The sequence below is a fragment of the Camarhynchus parvulus genome, chromosome Z, assembly GCF_901933205.1.
Source record: "Camarhynchus parvulus chromosome Z, STF_HiC, whole genome shotgun sequence".
In the NCBI taxonomy this organism is placed as follows: domain Eukaryota; kingdom Metazoa; phylum Chordata; class Aves; order Passeriformes; family Thraupidae; genus Camarhynchus; species Camarhynchus parvulus.
Genome location: NC_044601.1, coordinates 56,161,685 through 56,187,000, shown reverse-complemented (window position 1 = coordinate 56,187,000; position 25,316 = coordinate 56,161,685). Strand labels below are relative to the sequence as shown.

Sequence of the window (25,316 nt, the reverse complement as noted above, 5' to 3'; positions counted from 1 at the left end):
TTAAATTTCTCTTTGTGGCTCTGTGTTGCTCTCTTTTCCTGGTAATACAGAAGTGGTTGTGAACATTATGGTCAGCAAGAGATGTTAGGACTGTTTTTGGGCAGATTCAGATATCTGAGTGCAAGATGGAGATTGTTATAGGTGGAATGAAATCTGACAAACTAAATACTGATGGCTTCAAATACATGATGTTGACAGCTGATTGTTGATGATACCTCTTTTCAAATAGCAGGGTCAGAGGAGGCCACAAAGATGCTGAGAAGGCTGGAGCACCTCAGCAGCAAAGATAGGCTGAAAGAGTTGGAGTGAAAAAGAGAAGGCTTCAGGGACACCTCATTGAGGTCTTTCAGTACCTAAAGGGGGCTGAAAAAAAGAGAGAGAGAGGGACTTTTAACATGGGCAGGTAGTGACAGGGCAAGGGGCAATGGTTTTAAACTGAAAGAAGGAAAGTTTAAGTTAGATGGTAGCCTTACTTAATGAAAGTGGGTCAACTAGATGATTTTCATGGTCTCCTCCAACCCAAACCCTTCTATAATTTTGTGATTCTATTATATACTCTAATATTAAAGAATTTAGCACTTCCAGAAGGTTTCCAAGCTTTTCCTATCCCATGAAAAGTTCACATTTTTGCTGAAAATTACAATTATTAACTAACATAAAGTTATTTTTGTGTATTTTGGCTGAAATATGTGTAACAGAAGCCTTCAATCTTCTGATATTACAGAGCCCTGTATTATATAGCCCTGTATTTTACTTTCCAGAGATGCAGTTGTTGAAAGTAACCATGAAGGCAAAGTAAAATTTTGAATACAAAATATGACTTTTGTATAACATTGATAATGGGCCAACAAAGACACTATATCTGAGAGATGTGCCTTGACACTGGCAGTCTTCCTGTTCTTCTTACGGCTTTGGGTTCCCAGTCTTAGGAAAAGGCAAAATTAGAGTAGGAGATCTGCAACTTCATTCCACAAAAAAGGATGTAGAATGCAATGCAGAGGAAATAAATAAGTGTTTGAAAGAAAGAGAAGTGAGAGAAGATTTGAGGACATTTTGTCTGAGGACATGTTTGGAAGTCACCTGCACAAGACATCACACTACTACATATCACTATAAATAGCAAAGATATGGGAAAATCTGCCCTGCAAAATTCAAGGTTTTACTTTAACAAAAGTACCATGATTTCTTAAGTTCACATGTATTTGGATGGACTTCTTGTTCTTGGCTCATCTGAGAATTCACACTGGACAGGCTTTGTATCATGTTGTCTAATTAAAGGCAGTAGCAACACCCACTTTTGTGTCTCCTCATCCCATTTCAAAAGCATTGGCTAAACCTGTGGAACTTGAAAGGTGAGTAAGTCCTGGTCCCATCAAGAAACAGCCATCATAATGCCTCAACAGCTTTTCAGTCAGCGAGGGTTTGCATGGATGCTCATTTGTAAGGGCTCATGTAGAACTACAGCAGAGATGAGTCCCAGGTTGGCATTTTACTTTGTTAACTCCTCATCTCTACCTGACCTCTAGTTTAATTTTTTAATGTCTGCCTCTTGGCAGGAAGGCGTTCATAATATTATTCATGTATGCCTTGTATTATTTACTAATTATTATTTATATATCAGGGACATAACAGTCTTAAGGATGTATTTAAGGAGGTGTAGTACCCGCCACAGAGCCCAGAGTCTGCATCCCACAGCCGTCTTTGACCATCAGCATTTTATCCACCCCATTAAACTGCAAGCTGAAGTTTTCTGACTTTTTCTTGTCAGGGAAAAAAAACAAACCAAAAAAACAAACCCCAAAACCCACCAAAAAACCACAATACCAAAAAAACCCAGCTAAGCAGGGGTTTTTTTTCTGCTGATCCTGCATCATAATCCTTGCCAGATTTCCTGTACGAGCTTAAAAAAGGAAACAAAATATGACTGTGAAGTGAAAAAAAATTTGTAATGATTTAAGAATCATGGCAGTAAATTTGCTAAACATTCTCTTCAGCTAACAGGCTTTCAGGAAGAGAGACCAGAAAACAAAATGCAAAAGTGATCCCATGACTGCACAAAGTAATTATTAACAATAAACACTCTTTAATTGTATTTCCCTTTTATTGAAGGCTCCTTGCTTGTAAGTGTTGTTGTTAACTTTTGTTAATTCCTTAACACAGCTCTGCCTATGTAAGTTACAAAGTACAAAACTAAAGGGCAGTGAGTAATTTCAGTAGTCCTGAAGCCAAGGTAGGACTTCAGTCTCCACTGTTCAGGCAAATCATTATGCAGTCAGCAGCTGAGGCACTGTGTGAGGCATACAGTGTGGATCATGTGTGATCCACATCAGGTGGATCATGGCCTTAAGAACTGAAGGGACACAACAGACAGAAGCTGGGTGGTCTTCCAGGAGCATGTGTGCTTTGGTAGCTGCTCCACCTGCGAGTCTACAGAGTGAGTAGTCACACAATAGTCAGTGCAGTCCGGTCAATGTGACACAAAGCACACACTGTCTTGCACAGACAGAAGATGCGCCTGATGGATGGAAGGCTGTGCCAGAAATAAAAAAGTTCTTGAAGGGAAAATATTCTTCTAGAAAACAGGAAGAATTCTAGGTTACCCAGCTTTCCAACTTTTTATTGCTCTTAATCTTATCTTAATTGCCTGTGGAATGACTCCCTGATTGTCTCCAGGTTCTGGAGTAAAGTTTATAGTGAACATTTTCTGCCCCTATCAGCCAAACATAATTTCGCACAGCAATAGTATGATTCATAGGTCTACATTTTTGTAGGAAGATTACCTGGCCTGAAAGAGGAGTAATATAAAATGATCTGTTAATGTTTCTGCATGTATAATACATGGAAGTACAGTTGTACAGTTGCAGGCTAGGTCAAAATTTTTTCTTACAATTTAGCTTTAACCCCTTCTAGACTTTGTAGATTTTCATGGATTGTGAGAGAGCTTGAAAAAAGCCACCACATTTCAAATCCTGATGCACTGTGACCACTGTTGCTTATCAAAAAAACCCCCACAAAACAAAAATATTTTTGCAAATGAAGTTAAGATTTGGCTGTAAAACATCTGGGTCATGTCTGAAGAGGTACTAACTAAATACATGAAATCTGTAGTAATAATGTCTGCGTATGTTGTTTCTACTCATGATGCACAATGCATACCCATGCAAAAATTGCCCAGTTATATGTATTTTAATAATAAATACAGATAACTTTTTAACAGAGGTTTTCTTTAAGAGGTTTTCCAGACAAGTCCTGACGGAGACAAAGTCTGCTGAATTTATATGATCTTCCAACACAACCCATTTTATATTTATATGTATTATTCTATATTATGGGATTAAAAGAAAAAAAATAGCTAAGTACTTTACATCTAATTTCTTTAGGCAGGCTTCTTGTAATCCTGCAGAATCCTATAGTTTATGAAACTGAGGGACAGTAAGTTGCTGGACTTGCTTCTTCCTCCAGACATTTAAAATTATACAAAAGAAAATATTTAGATAAGAACTAGAATTCAACTACCATCGCTTGCAGTGTTCAACAGACACTGATCTCCCTGATTTCACCAGTCAGCTGCTCTTTCTGGGGTCACAAAAATATGAAACTTGTAAACAGTAGATAAGACTTGGCATGGAGCTTGTACGTCAGGAGATAATACTGAATAGATATAAAAGCACATCCTGTCCTAGCTGGACATTTCCTCTGAAAATAGATAACAAAGGAACAAACTGACACATTTGTGCCACAGGACTAAGGTCTAAATATTTTTTGACATCAACCACAATTCTACACATTACAGCTTTCAAGCATTGCATTTTGTAGTTACACTATCATTTTTACTTCCATTAACTCCTTATATCTTCCCTTCACTCTGGAACGAGTAAAGAAATAAGGAGGATTAACAGAACAGCTCTCTGTCAGAAGCACAATCCACGTTTATTTTCCTTTAAAACTTTTTAAACAGACAATGATATTATTGCCGTCGGCATACCTATCAAAGGGGCCCCACAGAAATGTTTTCCTCTTGCATAACAGCACACATCTGGCTTGCTCTAGGCATGACAGCACAGCCTTCTCATGCACAGAACAAGTACCGTGCGAGGGAGACGTACTGACTCGCCTGATACAGAGATTTCTGGCAAATGATTGATAACACTACAGGAATGAGCAGTTGATTTCGTAAGAATTTTTCTAATAGAAGAGACAGTACAGGCCACATTGCAGCTACCTGTATTCTGCCTGGTGAATAATTTGGTTTTGATGTGAGAGATCTGGGTGTGCCATGAGTGCACTAAGGAGCTTTCAAAACCATTTTTGGGAGCCAGTCAGAACTGTCCAGCAAGCTGGATGTAGGTCAGAGGCTGCCAGGTGGATGGCCCTGCACTAGATGAGCTAATGGTCCCTTTTGGCCTTCATTTATTATCTGAATCACCTGCTTTTGGACAACAGTTATCTACTAAATGCTGCACATAAGGAGGCCTCCTTGATTTCACACCTCCAGTTTATTAATTCCTACATTTCCTCAGACAAAGAGGTGTTTCCTTTATTAAAGAAGGGAAATATGTAATTCACAATTTTCTACTATTAGTTTAGTACTCATTTTTGGCTGTTTGGTACTTACAGCTCCCCCTGGGAGAGGCTCACAATGCTCAGCCTGGGTAGATGCTCTCAGCCCTGTTCAATGCTGCAGTGAGAGGCTGGAGCTAGAAGAGAATATCTACACTTGAATAATTTTCCCAAACTCAGCTGAATGTTATGTCCAGAAAATGTACCATGTTATTTTAATTAATACAGGATTCTGTAGTGTCATTGAGGTGATTCTGGAAAAGGAAAAAAACACAGGTAATTTTTAGGCATATAAATGGCTAATACAGGTTGAACTAAAGCTATTGATCAAGATCCTTTAGATGTTTGCTTAACATACTCTTCCCTATGTAAATAAAATGTACTATAAACCAGGTAGCTTCCAGACTTACTAAAACTAATTTGCATTGTTTTGTAACATAGCTCTTGGAAATCTTGGAGGTAGTGCTGGGAAACGACACACTCATCTCTGAGAGAGGAAAAGGAGAATAGAAGAGTTATAGCTTAGTCAGTGTAATTTTATACTTGAAAAGCTAATAGGACCAGGTATGAATTGTTCATTTAAAACCTTCAGCCTAACCTCACAGTAAAACTAGATGGGGAAGCCACAGGAAAAAAAGAAATACAGCCGAGAATGCTGTGAGAAAAAAAGTAAATGGTCAGAACAAACCATGCATTAATCAAAAACAAGCAAGATGCCAACACTGGACAGGTAGAAGGTGCTGGGATGGAAAATTTTAATTCTTGTTTTGTACTCTGCTGCAGTGATAGATTTAGCAATATTTCTATTTGGATTATAAACGATCGGAGATATAGTTCTTCCACTAAAAATTAGATCTCTGCTAGTTTAAAACAAACCTTCTTATATTTTTAAATGCAGGAGGCATCAACATTGCTTATGTACTGTTGTTTACCAGAAAATCAGAATGGGTGTGGCAGGAAACTCCTAGGCTGCAAATAACTGTCTGAGCAGACCTACTGACAAGATCAATAGTACTGTTATGTTAACAAGGCCATTAAGCAATAAGCACCATGGGAAAGGGATGGAGTTCAAAAACAAGTCAATGTTCAGGAATTAACATGGGCAAGCTAATTAGAGCCACTGCGTGAGGCTGCTCTTCTCTTGTCAGCTTCAGCGTGGAGGCTGTCAAAGGGATGATCGTGCTGTTCTGACAAGTTAAATTATTATACTGGTTTATTTGGATGAGTACATTCTCAGCTGGTGTAAGGACATGAAACGTAGATGAGTAGAGGTCCCCTGACGACTCCAGTGTAGAAAAGAAGCATGAGTTTCACATGGTCAGCACTAAGGCAGGATGGCAGAGGGGCTGCTTGCAGCCAGTGCCACACGCTTGCTATCTCACTAAGGTGCCAAATAGCCCAGGAGCTGTGCTGGAGCTGCAAGGCGCTGCCTGGGCCTTTCCTTCCTCAGCCGTGGGGACCTGGAGGGGCACAGCTGGGCACCATAGAGGCTTGCTGGGCAGTATTGCACGTCTGACTTTTCAGCTTTTGACACCGCTTCATGACACCCATTTTGGACACAGCTCAATCTGAATTATAAAGTAACACGGTGTTATGGAACTGCATGGAAGAGTGGCTGTGTAACAGAGTCGAGGGACATGGGATGAAGGGAATCCTGTGGGTATGAGTCCTGCCTGTGAGGGTGTATGCAGCCTTAACACCTGTCCTCCAAAATGCTCTGGCATGCCAGACTAGGGAATGCACTGCAATGTAGCTGCAAAGTGCATCTAGAAGGAAAGACACAAGCATTCCTCATCAAGAGGAACAGAGTTGAACAACAAAGGTGATCAAGGGACTGGAGTATCTCTGTTATGAGAAAAAGCTGTGGAAGCTGTCCCTGTTCAGCCTTGAGAAGAGACAACTGAGAGGGGACCCCATCAGTGTCTGTCAGTGTCTGCAGGGAGGAGTCAGAGCAGGGACCGGGCTCTGCTCGGTGCTGCTGAGCCAAAGGACAAGAGACAAGGGGCAGGAACTGATGCACAGGAAATTCTGCCTGAACATTGGGAAGAACTCAACAGCACAGGTGACCAAGTACTTGAACAAATTACCCAGAGATTCTGTGGAGTCTCATTTCACAGATACTGAGGAACTGTCTGGAGACAATCCTCTGCCATGTGCTCTGGATGGTTCTGCTTGAGCAGGGAGCCTGGAACAGATCACCCGCTCTGGTCCCCTCCAGCCCGACCCGTTCCGTCACGCTGAACCCGGCGCACTGCACAAATGGACTACAACTCCCGGCATGCCCCGGTCCTCCGGGCTCCTCCCCGCCGCGCGCGCGCCTGTCGCGTGGAGGGTGAGCGCGGGGCAGGCCGGGAATGCGAGTCGGGATTGGCCGGCGCGCGCCCCGCTTTCCAGCGTGCCGGGCAGCAGGAAGCGGCGGCGGTGGAGCGGAAAGCGGTGCGGCGAGGAGCTGCTCCCGGTGAGTCCCCGGCGGAACCGCCTCCCCACCCCTCGGAGCGCCGCGTCGTCGGGCCGCGACCCGGCCGGGAATTGAAAAGGGATCGATTTAATGCGCGCTTTGATGACGTAATAAGGACTAACGAGGCGGCGGCGCTGCCGCGCGCCAGGCTGGGGCCGGCAGCGGTCAGGTCCCCTCTCGGGGCGCCCCGCGGGACCCCCGTGCCTGCCGGCGCCGCCCGTACCGCGCCCGGATCCTCCGTGCGCGGCGAGCCCCGGGCGCGGGCCAGGCCTTCCGCCTTCGCCCGCTCCGGGCACTCGGCGGCCGCTCATTGGCTTCTGTGCCCGGGGCGAGCGCTGCCCGTGCCTCGCCATTGGCGGGGGTCGCGCTGAATGACACTGGCGACCGCCAATGAGGCCGCGGGGCGCGCGGGCCGCAGCCCGCGGGAGGCGCGCGCGGGTGGCGGGAGCTCCGGGTGGGGCGGCCGGGGATGGGGGCGCCGCCTGGCGGCCGCTGTGCCCACGATCACGCCGGCAGCGGCACCGATCCCGCGTCAGCGCTGCGAGGCCGAGGGGCAGGATCGGGATCGGGTCGGGATTGTGCCTGCGCCGTGCCTGAGCGTTGGTTTTGAGGAGAACGTGCGGCAGTGTGCATGAAGAATTCCTGCATTGCACTGCCCGGCCCACGGCTCCCCCTTTCCCAAGATGGCGGTGCTGTGGGCCGCCGCATCGGCTCCTGCGGGTCACCCGAGCTGTCCCGGCGCTTCCCCGCCCGCGCCTCTGGGATCCGTGTGCGCCAAGCTAACATCTGGTGCCCGGAGTCCGAGCAGCTCCTGCTGTAGCCCAGGAGAGTGGTAATAATAGCATGTTTCCCTGGGGCAGATTTATAAAAGCAGCTCGGCGAATCACATGCACATCACATGAAATGCGTGCAGGGTTACAGGCTCATAAGGCTAAGGCAGTATTTCGATGAGTCTTTCAAGGAAATTGCACAGGCAATTGAAGTGGTCCACTCTCTGTCGCTCATCTGTGAGCCCACTCCTAAGTGGGAATTTGGATCGCTTCTCTCCATACTCCTCGGCTGCTTTATTTTCCCAACTGTACTTTTCACCTCTTCCTCCAAAGCAGTCGTGCTCTTACTGAACATGTGCTGTTGTGTCAGGCCTTTTTGTGCAGTGTGACCGAGGTTTTTACAATGAGTGCTCAATGAGTGCTGCAACAGCATTTAGATACACAGTAAACTCACGTTTTTTACTAGTTCTGTGTAAATTAATGAACTGCCTAACATAAATTGTATGTTCTTACTATGTTTTGTAAGAGTTCTAAGAAAGAAACTTTTTAAAGTATCTTGTGTTTGCTATGCTAAGGTTGCTCTATTATTTTGAGGTTTGGGGTGTTTCTTTCAAGATATCCCCACAGTCAGTTTGGAAGTAAAGCAAAAACCATGGGAGATGAAAATCATGAGAGTTGGAGATGGAATTTTTGGTTTTAGCAATTATGCTTTCAATTGCAAGTCATCTGCCCTTTTATAATGTGTCAAAAATGAGCATGAAGAATTAAACTGTGAAGTATGTAGCTGACGCCTTCCCTCATGAGACTTTATGTGAAATACCAGATGGTGAAAGAAAGGCAGGAATTTCTGGTTGTTTGTCTTAAACCTACCATTACAGATGAGGTGAATGCAGCAGCAGCATTTCCTCTCCCTTCCACCTCATCTTCCTCTGCAGGCTGGGCTCCTCTGCCCACTTGAAGACACTGACAGTTGTTTCTGGTGTGAAATACGGAGTATGTAGAATTTTCTTAAGGAAGGATTTGCTTTGCTGTTTGATCTTTGTGTACTGTCAAGCTTCTTCAGCAAGAAAGGAGATTTAATCCATGATGCAGAGAGCAGCTGACAACCTCTAAGTAATGTCTAGGTGTTAGAAAAACAAATTACTTGTGGGTAAAATTGCCTTCTTAAGCTTATGAAGACATACATCAGTGATCTCTGACCTAAGGGCGGGCTAATGAAGCCTGGGAAAATGGGTGTACCACTGATAGCAGACCCAAAGAATCTAGAATTTAGAGGCTATAGGGACATGCAGCAAAAACCCCAAAATAAGGAGCAAACTAATAAAGCAAGCTTAGCAATTGTGTTGGAATTGGCTCCAACTGGTAATTCTGGCTGGGGACGATTGCAGCAACCAACCGAAACACGTTGATCCCAAAGAAGAGGGAGGCTGAGCATGTGGACTAATTAGCACGGGAAGCAAGAAAATCATTAACCAGTAGAAGAGAGAATGCTAATTAATTAGAGAACTATGTTACTCGGAACCGATGAATGCTAATCATTTCGCTTGCTAAAATGTATAGTTAGCAAAAAGTTTTTATAGTTGGGTACTTGATTTGTGGAATTGCACTGGGCACCCAGGCTTGTGCAACTCTGAAATCGATAATCTGTGTCCCCTCAAGTGTGTGTAGTTACTTCCTCGTTGCACACTAGGTAACAAATCTGACTTTTGTGGGCAGCGCTCTGTGGTTGGCAGCGAGCAGTAGCAGGTAGGGCTGGACTTCCCTAAGTAGTTGCTTCTGCTCTGCTTATTCTCTTGGCAAAACAACTTCTTCATGAGTGACTTTTTTCTGAGAGACAAGAAGTGTGTTTTGTGGTGTAAACAGGAACTCTATAATTCTTATTTTCTGCAGAATTCTAAGTGTAAGCCACATAAGTGTAGGAGTTGAAAATGAGTGTTGCTTCATGGATCTGAAGTAATTTTGCCTGGAGGTAATTTGTGAAGTGCTTTCGTTGAAGCACTTGGATGTTCTGCTGAGGTTCTCCTGCATATGCAGCAGACTACTGTCTGCATCTCATCCACAGGCACCGAGTTCTGCTAGACTTTTCCAGGTCTGAGATCCTCTGCAACTCCCACCCCCAGCTATGTTCATTGTGTTAGGAAGGGAGGAAGGGCTATCTCACTACAGGCATTATACATCAAAAGGCTGGCAAAGAATATTTCACTTTACAGAGGAAGAAGTGTAAGTAGAATGGAGAGCTTGAGAGCAGATTAAATCCCTGGCAATTGTAATGCAGTCTGAAAATAAAAATTACTACTTGTGTTCATGAGCTGCAAAGTGTGACTTAAATATAAATGTTTTAAGAACTGCCTGTTAACCAAGCGGATTGGTTGGATTGCAAGAACTGTATGAAGATTCTGAGATTATGCTGTAGTGGTGTTAAATGAGTAGCTGTGGAGATGTTGCATCCCTGTAGTATTTGCTCTGGGGGTGGTGGATCCCTGCTGAATCTGTAGGATAAAGAAATACCCACTTTGTCTGTTTCTTCATGTGTCCAAATAAGACAATATTCCACATCCTTAACTCTGCCATTTCCTACCTGTCAGCTAACACTGGGTAAAAAAGCAAGCTCCATTGGTTTTAAAGTCCTGGCAAAGTGTTAGTTAGTTCACATTTGTGTAATAACCTGACTCTACACAGTATTTACTGACTGGCACAGTATTCTTTCTCTCATACTACATTTGTTTTGCAGACCAGGCCTTTTGCCATGGAAGCTGAGGAAATGATGGAATGTATCCAGGAATTCCCTGAGCACTATAAAGTTATTTTGGATAGGCTGAATGAACAACGTGAGCAGGACCAGTTTACAGATATCACTCTGATCGTCGATGGTATGTACAGGCCTGAGAACTAGTTGGTATTCAGAGAATTCTGAAAGCTGTGCTGGGATGCTCTTGGATTTTTCATGGTCAGGTGTCAGATGGGGTTGTGAACCAGTTCTTGGTTCGGTACCTGTGTGCAAGTTACTTGCAAATTTTCATCATAGTGGTTAGTAATTTTGCTTCTGCTTTCCCAAACAAGAGACTAAAATGTTTTCAGATAGAAGCCCTCTTCGAAACTGCTGTGGTATATTTAATGTGCTGAGGATTCCCAAAACATTGTTAAAATATTTTTCTATGACTTGAGCTGTCTGACTGCATGCAGAGAACTTGTATAAATACTGTGTTTAAATAAAAAAACCCCATGCCTTGAAATAATATTTACTTCTCACAGCAGCTTCTCTGGTATCTCTCTACTAGTTTAATGTATACTTTAAAAAGGGTAGAAGCACACACTTTTTGTTTGTGTTCTAAGGGCGTAAGAACTGTTTTAAAAAGATGATGAAGATACAAGTGCTTATTATTTCCTTGGAAAAGATAGTATGTGGTAGATCATTTAAGTCTGCTTCATATTCCAAACATGTTTTAGAATGGATGAACACTACAGGGAATATAGGCAGTGTCCATTAGGACAGATTTAGCTAAAGGAATCGCACCTGATCTTTAAAAGGATAGCAGCAACTCACTTGAAGAAAAAGGATCCTACAGAGTCCAGATTAGAAGGAGGTAAGCAAATGAAGAAAAAGAAATATTCTTCAGGGACAGTCACCATTTCACTGATGGTGCTCACCCTGAATGTTTGCTCCTGCTCTGTCATTACCAAATCCATGTGTTGAACTCAGAGCTGGTTTTGTGTGCAGCTGTGTAGTTCTAATCTGTGTTGCTTCCTTTATCCCTGTACCACTGAGCCCCATGAATGTGCATGCCTCCACTGGGGAGAAGAAATACAGATTCTGGAAGACAGAACAGAGCAGAACCACTTTTGTTCTGTGGTGTTTATACTGGTGGTGGTGATAACATTTATCAGTCTGTAGGAGCAACAAACACATGAGACATACAGAGCCCAACACATAGCAAGAAAAGTTTGCACAGAAATTTCCCATAATTCATTTCTTAAATATCTGAAAAGAGTGAGTGAGTGAGTGAGTGAGTGAGTGAGTGAGTGAGTGAGTGAGTGAGTGAGTGAGTGAGTGAGTGAGTGAGTGAGTGAGTGAGTTTCTCCTGCTGGTTGAGTTGCAGAGCTTTAGCGAGGTCAGCAAGGTTCTGTGTGAGAAAGGACAAGCCAGCTGCAGTACTATCTTATGTTACAAGGAGAATCACTCTGTTATGCTGCTGGAATAATGTTTACACTGGCTGGTGTTTTTATCTGCATGTGCACTATGAAGGGAGGAAGGTGTTACTTTAAACCAAACTTTTTGTCACCCTTTGCAGGTCACCATTTTAAAGCTCATAAGGCAGTTCTTGCTGCCTGTAGCCAGTTCTTCCACAAATTCTTCCAAGATTTCACTCAGGAGCCTTTGGTGGAGATTGAAGGTAATCTGACTTGTGCAAATAAAAGCATTCAGAGCTGTGTGCTCAAGCTGGAAATTATTGTAGCATCCTGAGTAGAGGCTAGTGCATAGAATCATAGAATGTTTAGGGTTGGAGTGTAGAATGTAAAGATCATGTAGGCCCAACCTCCCCTTCCATGGGATGGCATGCCTCCCACTAGACCAGGTTGGTCAAGGCTGCATCCAGTCTAGCTTTGAACACTTGAACATGCTTGGTTATTGAAAGTTAACTTTCTAGATCTTAGTTCTTGAGTTGTTCTGAGACAGTTACCATCACTGGAAAGAAAACCCCCTGAAGAAAAATCAAAATGAAAACAGTATTAAATATATTGGAAGGGAAAATGTGAGATTATGTGGTGCTTTTTCTCCCTTCTTTCCCCTTATACATGTCCAGTGAAGGTCAGGCAGACCCTTTATATGTTGTTAGGACTAGTAGTACTACACAAAAGCTTTCCCAGAAAAAAGCCATTCTGGTCAGCTGAGAAAGGCTGTCAGCGATGGCCAATGGCAAATGCCTTGGCTGGGATGCAAAAGCAGGGCAAACATGGGGTAATATTTATGTGATAGGCAGGGAGGAAATTGAATTCCTGGAGCAGCATTTCAGCCTCCAGGAATAGTATTTTTGTTTAAATTTATATATTATTGAAACAGCTTTTTGTCCATCTTATCATTCCTTTTATCTTTGTCATGGCAAAACTCCACAGTTGTTCCAGACTATGTTTCTCTAGTAGGTTTTTTTATTCCAACATGGGTGAGGTTGGAACTAGATGATTATAAAGGTCTCTTCCAACCCAAACCATTCAGTGGAGCCATTTAAGGGTGTGATGTTTATGAAACTGGTGACTATGGTGCTGTTATCAAAATGGTGTGCAGGCAAGTGTGTAAGATTCATTGGGAAGATGAGGCTGCAGAATTGTCGAAGGTAACTTGTTTTTCTTGCCTGTACACAGGTGTAAGTAACATGGCATTTCGTCACCTAATTGAGTTCACCTATACAGCAAAGCTAATGGTACAAGGTGAGGAAGAAGCAAATGATGTTTGGAAAGCTGCAGAGTATCTACAGATGCTAGAAGCAATCAAAGCACTTGAAATCAGGTAAGCACATAAGCCTCTTTTTCTTTCCAGCACTGAAGGAGAGAGTCTCAATAAGGCTTGTGCAAGAGCTGGCTGCCAGTATTTTGCAGGGCTGTTCCTTATACTGGAACCTCCTTAAGTTGTGTAGAACCATATATTCTACTGTAACATACATTTCAGCATTACACAGGGTAAAACAAGAATGTCACATTCACTGGGCTAGAACTCAATGACAAGTGATACGGCTTCTAAATGTTGCTGATATGGTAGGGCTGTGACTCTGTGGTTATAGTTGGTTTCTGTGCTGTCTGTTGGCCCACACCTGATTGACAGCTGGCTGTGCAGTGACAATGTGTCTCTGGTAATCAGACTACATTAACAAGTCTTTGCTTGTTTTATTTCATGGTGCTTGTTTTGTTTCGTGGTGTTTTGATTTTGTGTAGCTTTCTGCTCTTTCTGAGAGAATAAACTGTGATCTTAAAACCTCTTGCTGCAAAATTAACCTCTCAAACTTCTTGAACGAATGTAACTGTTAAAGTCAGTTATATCTGGGTTATATCTGGGTTCAATACTCAATCAAATGTTGCTGCAGCACCTCTTATCCAGTACCAGGAACTGTAATCCATTGCCAAAATCTAACTTGAAAAAAGTGGGTGCCAGTCCCATCATGCTGTTTTTCATCCTCTTTCTTCCATTTCACTTCCATAAAGTACTCTCATGTTCTCATTCCTTCTGCATGCTACCCTAGTTGCTTTTGGTACATGATCCAGGAGCTCCTTGCAATGTGCCTGTGATCTGGTAGACATCAGAAATCCAGGCTATATGGAACTGGGTTTAGCTACTCTGTTTTCCTGTATGTGAACAGACTAAGGTGCCATTTATAAGCTGTGGCCTGCATTACATCATTAGTTACACATCTGACAATATTACTTAGAGATACTGGGCAAAGTCTTGTCTCTTGTTACTAGAAAGCCTGGAAGTGATAGGGAGTGCATTACGTGAAAGGATTCATCATGGTGCAGAGGAAGGTTAAAAGCACAGCTTACTTCAGTCAGTCAATTTGATGGGAAGATAGCCACTTATTTTTGAAACTGACAATCAGTAGTAAAACCTCCAGCACAGTAGTGCTGTGGATGACTTGAAAGCATTGACCCACTCAGCTGTGTTTGAGATGCCATGCCATCCCTGACATTTTGGAGGAATGGGATTGTGTGTGCATTATGCAGAGAGAACAGCACAGAACTGAGGATTGTGTTTAAGCCCAGAAAATTAAACTAGAATGCTCCTTTCACATCCTTTTTTTTAATGTCAGCTATTAGTATTGTGCCTTCCTGAATTATGGGATATGTTAACCCTTGTGTTTATAAGCATCATGTTAAGTCACAGCTAAAGTGTTTTCTGACAAGCTCTAAGTACTGCTTGCAGTTGCACACAATCCAGTGGTGAATGGCATAGGAGGGACTTAAACCTTATTTCTGAGTAGGCAGGCCAAAGAATTAATTATTTTAGAGGAGTTTTCTTTCCAAGTAGAGAATTTCACAAATTTCTAGATAAGTCAGTAGGTTAACTGGCCTTTCTTGCTAGATGCTCTGTATCATTGAAGCAGAGCTATTTACTTTAAATACTTTAAAATATTTTATCAGCTTTAACAATGTTATTTTACTGCACCAAGGAGTGTAGATTAAGGACAAGTTAGCTCCTGATGTGCACCCAGATAATGTGGTCATCATTCAACTTCAAGAAACACCTAGGGGAGTGTTGGATGCAGAACCTAGATTACTAGACAGGAATTATTATGTCATTGTTAATTGATCTTAACCATGTTTATGCAAATGTTTTTCAGGAACAAAGAAAATTCATCACCCTTAGAATCAAATGAAGCACAAGGTAAAAATAAACCAAAAAAGAGGAAGATTGCTGAAACCTCTAATGTTATCACAGAAACACTGCCATCTGCAGAATCAGAGCCTGTTGAAATTGAGGTTGAGATTGCTGAAGGGACGATGAAAGTGGAGGATGACAGCATTGAAACCCTTGAAGAAGTAGCTTCTGCAGAGCAATCCATAAAGTACATACAGGCAACAGGTACATCAGATGAATCTGCTTTGGCTCTTTTGGCAGATATCACCAGCAAGTATCGTCAGGGAGAGAGAAAATGCCAGATGCAAGAAGAAGGTGATAGTGCAACTGACCCCTCATGCAAACAGGTAGAAGGTATTGAAATTGTGGAACTTCAGCTGTCACACATGAACAATTTATTCCACTGTGAGAAATGTAACCGTTCATTTAAATTGTTTTACCATTTTAAGGAACACATGAAAACACACTCTACTGAGAATTATAAATGTGACATATGCAATAAAAGATACCTGCGAGAGAGTGCTTTGAAACAGCACCTCACCTGTTACCACTTTGATGAAGGTGGTGCCAGCAAGAAGCAAAGACCTGGCAAGAAAATACATGTATGCCAGTACTGTGACAAGCAGTTTGACCATTTTGGGCATTTTAAAGAGCACCTTCGGAAGCACACAGGTAAGAACACTGCTACAGTCCTGTGCTTGTGGCCTTCATTCTAGTACTTTGGGCTTTTGCATGTTTTGGGGAAATAGATAATATGCTGAAGAAAATCAATGAGTGCTAGAAATACTTGGCTTCTAGTTATAACTAAAATGGTGGTATGTCTTTTTGTTTGTTCATGTTTTTTTTGTTTTCCATTGATGTTGGAAACTTGGGGGATTGAGTCGATTAAAAACAGGCACCTAAAACCAGAAAGTAGTAAAGAAGCTTCTCTATCAAGTCTATTAAATCTTAGAGATTTTTTTTTTCAAAATACTCCCTTAAGTCATGTTCCCTTCTTCAGAAACACCAAACTGAGGAACTACTTTTATTTTCAAAATTTTCTAGTAAATATTTGTGTTGAAATATTATTTAAATCACAATCTTCTTTGTGGAATACAGTCTAGAGAGTTTCTTTATCTAACAGAACTTCTGAGCAAATGCCTATTAGACATAAAATACCCTCAAAGAATTATGTCTTGTACCATCATGTTTGGAAAGTTTCACATTTGCTCTTATCTCATCTATGATTTGAATTTTCTTGGTTAATTATGCAAAACTACTAAAACTGGCAAAACATTCCTAGTCGTAATAGTACACTTTTTTTACTGTAAAATCTGCCTCTTTGTAATCTGGGTAGCAAAAATCTTTTGAGTACAAAGTGACTTGTGGTCCTCCCTTCTTTTTAGTATAGGAGGTTACATCTTGATCTCACTGAGAAGTCAGCTGACTGAACAGACACTGAAAATGACACAGATAACTGAATGTAAAATATATGTCATCTTGATCTTCCAGATCTTTTTGTTTAATATGCCAGTCATGATTCATAAGTAAAAGTTTAGTGGAGGGTAGCAGCTCTATTTCTTTTGCAGCTTGTTATTGTTAAAGTCTTTTCATTAGCATGTCTTAATTGAATTAGAATGTATCTGTGTATGGGACTGCTGAGTATTACTATGGGACAGTGCCGGTCTATTCCCAATAGTCTCTTAAAAGTTCCTTCTATAAACAAGCTTTGGGAAGTTCTATCCCCTGTAAAGGAGGGAGTGTTTCTCCATTATAAGCAATTCAAACAGGTGCTAGTTAGCAAAAATCTATTCAGAAAAAAATTTGTGGCAGATAACCAGAGTAATCCAAACTATGTAATATGTTGGTTGCTCTTGCAAATAAAGTATTTTTGATTCAAAGCAAGTTAGCATATCACAAGAGGTACAAAATACTTACTAAATATATATTGATCTAATAAGTATAACATATGGAATCTAATTACTTAGAGTTTAGCATTTTCAAAAGCCTTAAGCTTAAAATCAGAACAGATATCAGCATTTAATTGTGGTCTCCTAAGGAGAATGAAAAAGCTCCCATTCTGTTACAGGCTTTCTAAATTCTGAGTTCTGTATGGCACTGGTTGAATGCTAAAATGAACTTGAAAGGCCTGTGAGAAAATGTCATAAAATATTTTATCCTGTTGTTGTTCAATTACTATACCGGCAATTACATTGAAATAGCAGTGGGGCAGTAATAGGATGATAAAATGGCTTGGGTTGGAAGGGACCTTACACATCACTTAGTTCGACCCTCTGGGGCCATGGGCAGGGAACCTTCCACTAGACCAGGTTGCTGCGAGCCACATCCAGCCTGGCCCTGAACATTTGTCATAGAGAGGATAACCACAGCTTCTCTGGGAAACTTGTTCCTGTGCATCACCACCCTCTGGGAAAATAATTTCTTCCCACTGTCTAACCTAAACCTACTCTGTTTTGGCTTAAGGCTGCTCCACCTTTGTCATTATCACTACATTCTCTTGAAAGTCCCTTTCCAGCCCTCCTCTAGACTGCATTCTTAGACCTCCTTGAAGCCTTTTCTTCGTCAGGCTGAACACCCCAAGGCTTTCGGCCTGTCTTCACAGCAGAGCTACCAGGAAAGTCTGCTCCATGATTTTTAGGGCATGGATGTGAGACTGACTGGCCTGTAGTTTCACAGCTCTTCCTTATGTCGCTGTTTTGAAAGGGCTGTGCTTCTGCTTTTCCAGTCATCTTGAACTTCACCAGACTCCCACACCTCAAATTTTATGGATAGTTGATTAACAACTTCCTTCACTAGTTCTCTCAAGACCAGCAGATGCATCTCATCAGATCCCATGGACCTCCTTTTTGTGTTTGAGTTCGTCCAAAAGCTCTTTGGTCATCCATGCATGCTCTGTAGAATCATAGAATTACAGAATGGTTTGCATTGGTAGGAACCTTGATCATCTACTTCCAAACCCACCAACTAACCCATGATTTTTGGCCTGCAACACTGAAGGCAGTTTAGCATCCTCTGCCTTTCCTGTACTACACTCACCACATATGTAGCATTTTGTAACCATTGAGGTTCCCGCCATTTAACATCTTTTTGTAGCTTTCAGGTGTATAAGTGACACTTCAGCTACTTGTGAATTTCTTTTGAAAAGCTAATTAGGAACTTGTAAATATTTCTGAAGATTGTTTTTCCACTGCAATATCCAATAAGTATTGCATGCCTGAAAATGCAGGCTTTTAAACTAGCTAGGATTGATCCTCGTGGTATTCCCTGAAATGGCTCAGCCTCTTTTGGAGTTGATTATCCGTTTGTTTCAGTAGTGGTGTTGGTGGCAGTACCTATACAGGTTATTACAGCCTTTCAGAGGAAACACTCTCTTCCAGGTTTTCTGGTAATTTAATTGGCTTGAATGTCATTGTGTTTGTGCAGGGTGCAACACCCTTTGTTCATTACCACTTGATGACAGCATAGTACCCTGGATGATAAAAAGACCTACTTTCAGCTTCCCCTGCTGTTGTCCTTAGCTGGCTTCTATGTTTGATACCGTGGTTGAAATGGAGTGGCTGAACTGAGAGGAATTTTCATCTTGCTTGTGCCCATTTATGTCTCTTTGTGCTTTCTCTTCTGTGTATTTTGGGGTAAAGTTGGATGCAGGGTTTTTTTGTTTTAATATTGATGCACTGTTATTTCACAATCATTCTGTGCCAGCTTTGTTTTCTGGAGCTCAGTTTCAAGCATAAGCTGTTATTACTGAAAATAAAAGGTTGTACTATTTAAATTCTTCCTTCTTTAATATGTCACTTTGTATATTGACTTATGTTGATTCTTTAACTGTAACTATTATAAGATGAAAAGTGTGAAATAGCTGCTATTTTTTTAAATACTTTGCCAGAATAGTAATATAATTTCCACAAATACCTTAAAAGCTACTGATAATTGTTACATTGGTTTTCTTCTAAATGAGACTTATGACTCTACATCAGGTTTTTTGCCCTTTTATATTGAATTTTCATCTCTTTTTCTGCAGAATAATCTCATTGGCCACATCTTTACAGTGCATTTATCAACCTAGACAAGAGAGAAAGAGAGGAAGAAGAGAGACCTGAAAGAAGACTGGGTAGTTTTATACACTTACAAATCCTTGTATCTGTCTCAACAGGTGAAAAACCCTTTGAATGTCCAAACTGCCATGAACGTTTTGCTCGGAATAGCACACTGAAATGTCACCTGACAGCCTGTCAGTCTGGAGCTGGTGCTAAAAAGGGAAGAAAGAAGCTGTATGAATGTCAGGTGGGTAATGGAAATAGGTTAGGTACCTCCTTCCTTCAAGGAGCATGGGAGGACTGAACAGGAGAGGCAATGAGAGTGGCTTATGTTTCTAAGAGCTACTTCAGTAAAATAATATTGAATTACAGAATATTCTGGTTTGGAAGGGCCCCGCAAGGATTGAGTCCAACTTCCAGCCTTGCACAGGACACCTCGAGTCACACCCTGTGCATGAGAGCATTTTCCAAACGCTTCTTGAGCTCTGTCAGGCTGGTGCTGTCACCACTGCCCTGGGGAGCCTGTTCCAGTGGCCAAACACCCTCTGGGTGAAGAACCTTTTTTGATATCCAGCCTGACCTTCCCTGGAACAACTGCAGGCCATTCCCTCAGGTCCTGTCACTGGTCACCACAGAGAAGAGATCAGTGCCTGTCCCCCCTCTTCTAACAAGGAAGTTGTAGACAGTAGTGAGGTCTTTGGATCACATTCAACTACAGTATGCAGATAAATCCTCACATCTAAGTATCTCCATTTAAAATTTGGAATTACTAGTGTGGAGCCTCATAATACTTAAAATCGTAGAGATTCTTCTGGGTAGGCTGAATTTTACATTTGCTTATTTTTCAAGATTCTTGATACACTGACCTAGGCCTTTCCCACTTCTAAGCATGCTTCACAAAAAGTAAAGCCCAAAGTCCAAAATACAAATTATTATTTAATTGCTTGTTCTGTTATTCTCTGTTTGATACCAAACATACTGATTTTGTCTGGAAACGAATTCAAATTTATTATGGCAGTCTGTAGTATTTTTTAAGCAAAATAAATGCTGTGGAGATTGCTAGGGTACTTGGTCACTATATGTAACTGACATTTGAAAAACTGTTGAGATAAATCTTCACTTTTAAAGAGCTGATTCAAGTCATAACTCATTTTGTAAACGTCCTCATCCTCTCACAGATCTTGTGAATGTGGATTTGTGTCCCTTCAGCCTGCAGAAACTGCAGCAATTCTTAGATGAATTTTTAATTTTTCTCTTTATAACTAAATTTGAACAAATCTTTATTCACTGAACAAAGACGAGAAAAAGTTGTGCTTTCTTGATGAGTCCTTTTGTGCTCTTCAGCTGTATGCCTTGAAAACTGAATTAGATTCTGTGTGGCAAGAGCAGTAATTGTGTGCCTGGGCATTGCTAGTCATTACCCTTATGTATGACTAAGTAATTTTGAGTGCTTATCTATAATATTAGTATTTTAAAAACTGCATGTGCAAACTGTTTCTGAAATGTGAGCCTGGGAGAAAAAAATGTGTGGCAATAGTATCACAACCCCTTTTAGCCGACTTCAGCAGCAAAATGGAGATGTTTGTCTTGACTACACAGACCTGCTCTTGAGTTAATCCTGTTAGATACTCCCTCTATCACTTTTCTGTGCAGTTACTGAAAATTGTGAAGAGATAGAACATCCTGTTCCAAAACTGTTTGTCACCAGTGAAGGGGTGTTGATATGTGTGTTCTTGTTGCTTTCTACAGCGAAACACATTTCAATGGACAAAGACTCCTGAGCCTGTGGGTTTTTTACTCCAAGCTTGACTCTACCCCACTCTTCTGTCTCCTCTACCCTGCATCTCATTTATTTCTGCAGTCTGTGTGTGTTGTTTTCCAGCTATTTACCTCCAGTACCAGCTGAAGGGAAGGGAGCTCATGTGCTTTGTGAAAACAGTATGTCTGATGTTGAGGCAGTACTTTTGGCTGGAAGAGCATGAGAGGGATGGAGTTTGAAAAGTTTTATCTGCTGAAATCATTCAAGTGGATTTTTTTGAATCACAGAATGGGAGAGTTCAGCCTAGCCTGTTAAACCTCACGATGTCATGAGCAAGTGAAAGCTCATAAGGAAAAGTTGTTCAGTAGTACTGCATCTAGAATGTCAGTAAAACAACAGTCTGCATTACACTTTCAGTGCACCCTATTAATGCATAAATATTTTTACACCCAAAACTCTAGTGCCAGATATGTATTGATTGGGGTATGATACTTAAATGACTATCAGATAAAAAAACTTTCAAATGCTCTACAGACTTGTGAATTTTGTAGGTATCTTATGCATACACAACTAAAAACAGATCACCATTCTTAAAAAAAGAGTAAATAAGTATCAAGTCTTCTATTCATTTGAAGCTTTCTTCTCAGCTTTTACCTCTAAAATGTATGTTTTTTGAATCCAAGTAGCAAGAAGCTATACAATGTGACATCATGATCTCATATAGGCACTGTATTTTGTCACATTCCTGTTGGCACTGTTTAACACGCTGTATCTTTCATTTCAGGTTTGTAACAGCGTATTTAACAGCTGGGATCAGTTCAAAGACCACTTGGTAATACACACTGGTGACAAACCCAACCACTGTACCTTATGTGATCTGTGGTTTATGCAAGGCAGTGAGCTGAGAAGGCATCTCAAAGAAATGCACAATATTTCAGAACTATTAGTGACAGAAGAGGTTCTTCCAGTGGAAGCTATGGAAGCTGAACCAGTAACATCAATGACTATAATAGAACAAGTTGAGCAAGTGCATGTCCTACCAGTAATTCAGGTACAAGTGGATCCTGCACAGGTAACTGTAGAACAGATGCACCAGGATCTCATACAGGACAATCAAGTGAAAGGCACACAGATGGAGGAACTGCAAGAACAGGTGCAGATTAGTTACTTGGAAGTTGAACACATTCAGACTGAGCAAGGTGCTGAAGTTCATGTGGAGCAGTTACATGTTGAGCATGTAAATCAAATACAGATGGAAGAAGTACAGGCAGAACTTATAGATGGAACAGACCTTGAACAAGTAGAATATCAAAGTGTTGATCAAGGAGAAGCAGAAGAAAAGGATCGTAATCAAGTAGTTGATGCAGATAAGGAACATCATGAGCAAGCTGAAGACTTAAAAACACAACAATTAGTGGATACACAAAATGCAAAAGTGAATGAGTAGGACACATAATGACACTGCAGTTTTAAGAATGAAATACCAAATTATTTTTGTTAACTTTTACATTGGTTTTTGAACCGTTACTGGTCACCTTTCCAATATGCTGTCCATAGGGAGCTGGACAAGTGGACCAAAATTAGCTTTCTTCATGTACAATTAAACTTCTCTCATATGTGAAAAATACTTCTCCATTCATGTAGTACCAGAAGACATGGACAACTTTGTGAGATTTTTAGCAATGAACAGCTTGTATCATTGTATCATCACACCATTCCTGGGCTTATGTAAAAATAATTTCACCTCTTTTGCTCTTGCAGTAGAGGCAAAGTCTTGTATAAATTTGCAGGATGTCTGTGGCAGGAGAGTAAGTAAAATCTGAGGGGTTCTGCTGTAAGTGGCAATTACGTACCTGTGAATTTTTGGATGTTAACTTTCAGGCTGGGCTAAAAGCACTGTTGCTGGAGGTCTCTGAGCACAAAAGTCCTGTGCCTTTTCAACACTGAGTGGTTAAATTTCCACAAAGTTTCTAGAGTTTTTGAGAACTTAGTTCTGTGAAAGGCAGTGTAGGTAATGTTATAGTGCTTTATATTTTTGCTTGAAATTGCTGGTTACTGATTTTCTTTTGCATTAAATTTAGAGGCGGGGGGCTGAGGGAGGGAACAGACTTCACTTAGAGGCAGCAGGACATGCTAAATGGGACACTTAAAAATAGGAAGAGCTTGGTGTAGTCTGTGATAAACATGATTTGGAAGAAAGCTACAAGCAGGCTCTTCTTTTATAAATAATCATTTTTGAAAATGAATTTGTTTAAACATAAACAGAGACTTGTCTATATGGTATCAGGTTCTTGGGGTTTTTTTAAATTAAATTCTGACACTTGACAAAAAGATGTGCTAAACATAAAAGTAAAAGCCATAGGTATGAGTGCTAAACTGTGGATTGAAAAGTAGAAGTGTAAATAGTTTAATCAATATTAGAAAATAAAACAATACCAACCATTAAATGTTGCATTTTTTGTTTCATCCAATATGTTAGAAACAACTGAATGACTGGCAATTAAGTGCCAAGTTCCAGTGTTAAGGATCAATCCCATTTTTAATATGATTAATAGCTTTTTATTGTAAAGTTAGAATCTTTTAGAAAATGCTTGTTTGGTCAAGGATGTTAAGAATGTCTTAATTACTGCTGGAGGTTAGAGGTGCTCCAAACTCCTGAAGAAACTTTTTTTTCAAAGCCTTAAATTAAGGGAAGAATTTTTGCAAGGACGGTCCCTACTGCTCTTGGTAATACTATAGATCTTAGTTAAAATCAGGCTTTTTATTCCATCTTCAAATGCTGCACTGTTTCCTGGTATTTGTGCTTTTATTTAGTTTCATTCAATATTATTGTGTTTCATCATAGCCTTTGAGAAACTGTTGCAAAAAAACATGGATTGCAATTAAAATTTCAAACTATTTGATTAATGTAACTTGCATTTTTTTTAAATTGTTTTGTGTTTTCTGAGATGCAAGTAATCTATGATGAGATTCTGTGTAGGGGAAAGGGTGTGGCCCAACGTTGATCATGAGAGTAAATTTTAGCTATTATACCTGGCTTCTGATAAGCAGCATGTCTTCTGATAACATGGAGGGGACTGGCCTGTTTGGTTAGGTGTCGAGCTCTATACCTTTTAGGTATAAATGCATATAGACAAAGTCTGTCTCGGTGGAATTAAAGGAACAATCTGACTATGCATCTGACCAACAAAACTAACTTTTGTGTAGTTTTTCAGTCGAGTGTAAATTGAACAATTCCATGCTACTGTCAGCAAGGCCGTGGTTGGTAAGCACAGCTGGGCTGTTTCTTGGTTCTGTTTGCTGTCCCCTTTCCAGCACAGTTCAGGGAATTTGCAGGAGAGGAGCGGTGCTCCGCGGTCGTGCCCAGGGCAGTCTGTCCCTGCTGCCCGTGAGGCGGCCGGGAGCCCGGTGTCCCCTCCTCACCTGACGCCAGCAGGGGCTTTATTTACAGACAGGAACAGGGACACGGAGGAAAGCTCTCCTCTGGAAATAACTGCTACAGACGGCCGTTCGTCCTCCCCTGTAACATCCTTCCCAAGTGACTGAACCCCGGATTCCTGCCACAGCCGTCCTTCGTGCCCGTTCCCAACCAGCGGAGCCGGCAGGATCAGGGAAGGTTGCGGGGCACGGGAGCTCCTGGGCCGCGCCGCCGGGAGGCGGGGAAATGGCGCGGCCGCCCAGAGCAGCAAATGGCGGCGCCGGGCGGGGCCGAGGGCCGCGGCAGCGTCCCGGGAAGGGCCCGGCGGGGCCTAGCGAAGCCGGCGGGAGCCGACGGGGTTTTGCCGCAGGGAGCTCCGCCAGAGGCCGGCGGTCGAGCGTCCCCGCCAGGCTCCGCTTAGTGGCGCCGGAGGTATTTAGGTAGTGTCAGTGATAGCGCGTCGCTGCTGTTTCACCCTGTGTGTTGGTTTGCCTAGAGACGAAGTACACCGGCGAAGTGGAATCATGGAGACACTCCAAACCCATCTGGACGCCTTGCTGTGTCACCAGCCCTAGGTGATTTTGCATCGGCAGGGACTTGCGCTGGATGATCTCCAGAGGCCACTCAACCCTAGAGAATCTGCGGTTTTTCCCGAAGAGATTGCTGGTGTAGCATTCCGCGTCTTACTAATGACGAGCCTCTGCAAACCCCTCTGCATCGTGAGGCTGTACCTGGCGTGAGCCCCCCAGGTTCCAGTTGTTAATTAAATGCAGATTGTTGGAGGCATACGGTTGTTTTGTCTGAGACCCTCTCACACTTGGGGCTAACTGGAGCCTGAGGGAAAAAAACCGTTTCGATTCAAATAAATGTCATCCCGTGTTTGACCTACAAAACACACGACGAATTCCGTGGGAGGAGCAGGGACATGCTGCGGTGTTTTCTGGGTTGGCTTGTTAATTTGGACAATGCCGT

At 41.9% G+C, this 25,316-nt stretch overlaps 1 protein-coding gene across 5 annotated transcripts; it reads left to right on the top strand.

Moving 5' to 3' along the window:
- The first annotated feature begins 6,896 nt into the window (after positions 1–6,896).
- ZNF131 (zinc finger protein 131) lies at positions 6,897–23,373 on the top strand. 5 transcript variants are annotated; one of them, XM_030969269.1, is made up of 8 exons: positions 6,897–7,018; positions 10,520–10,658; positions 12,078–12,179; positions 13,147–13,291; positions 15,114–15,157; positions 15,392–15,802; positions 19,284–19,414; positions 21,711–23,373. In XM_030969269.1, exons 2-8 carry the CDS (start codon positions 10,535–10,537, stop codon positions 22,371–22,373), a joined length of 1,620 nt encoding a protein of 539 aa, XP_030825129.1. In that variant the 5' UTR covers positions 6,897–7,018; positions 10,520–10,534; the 3' UTR covers positions 22,374–23,373. The 5 variants fall into 5 exon arrangements, with proteins under 5 accessions (XP_030825129.1, XP_030825128.1, XP_030825126.1 ...); XM_030969268.1 differs by having other exon boundaries at positions 15,114–15,477; positions 15,580–15,802; XM_030969266.1 differs by having other exon boundaries at positions 15,114–15,802.
- Positions 23,374–25,316: the final 1,943 nt, after the last annotated feature.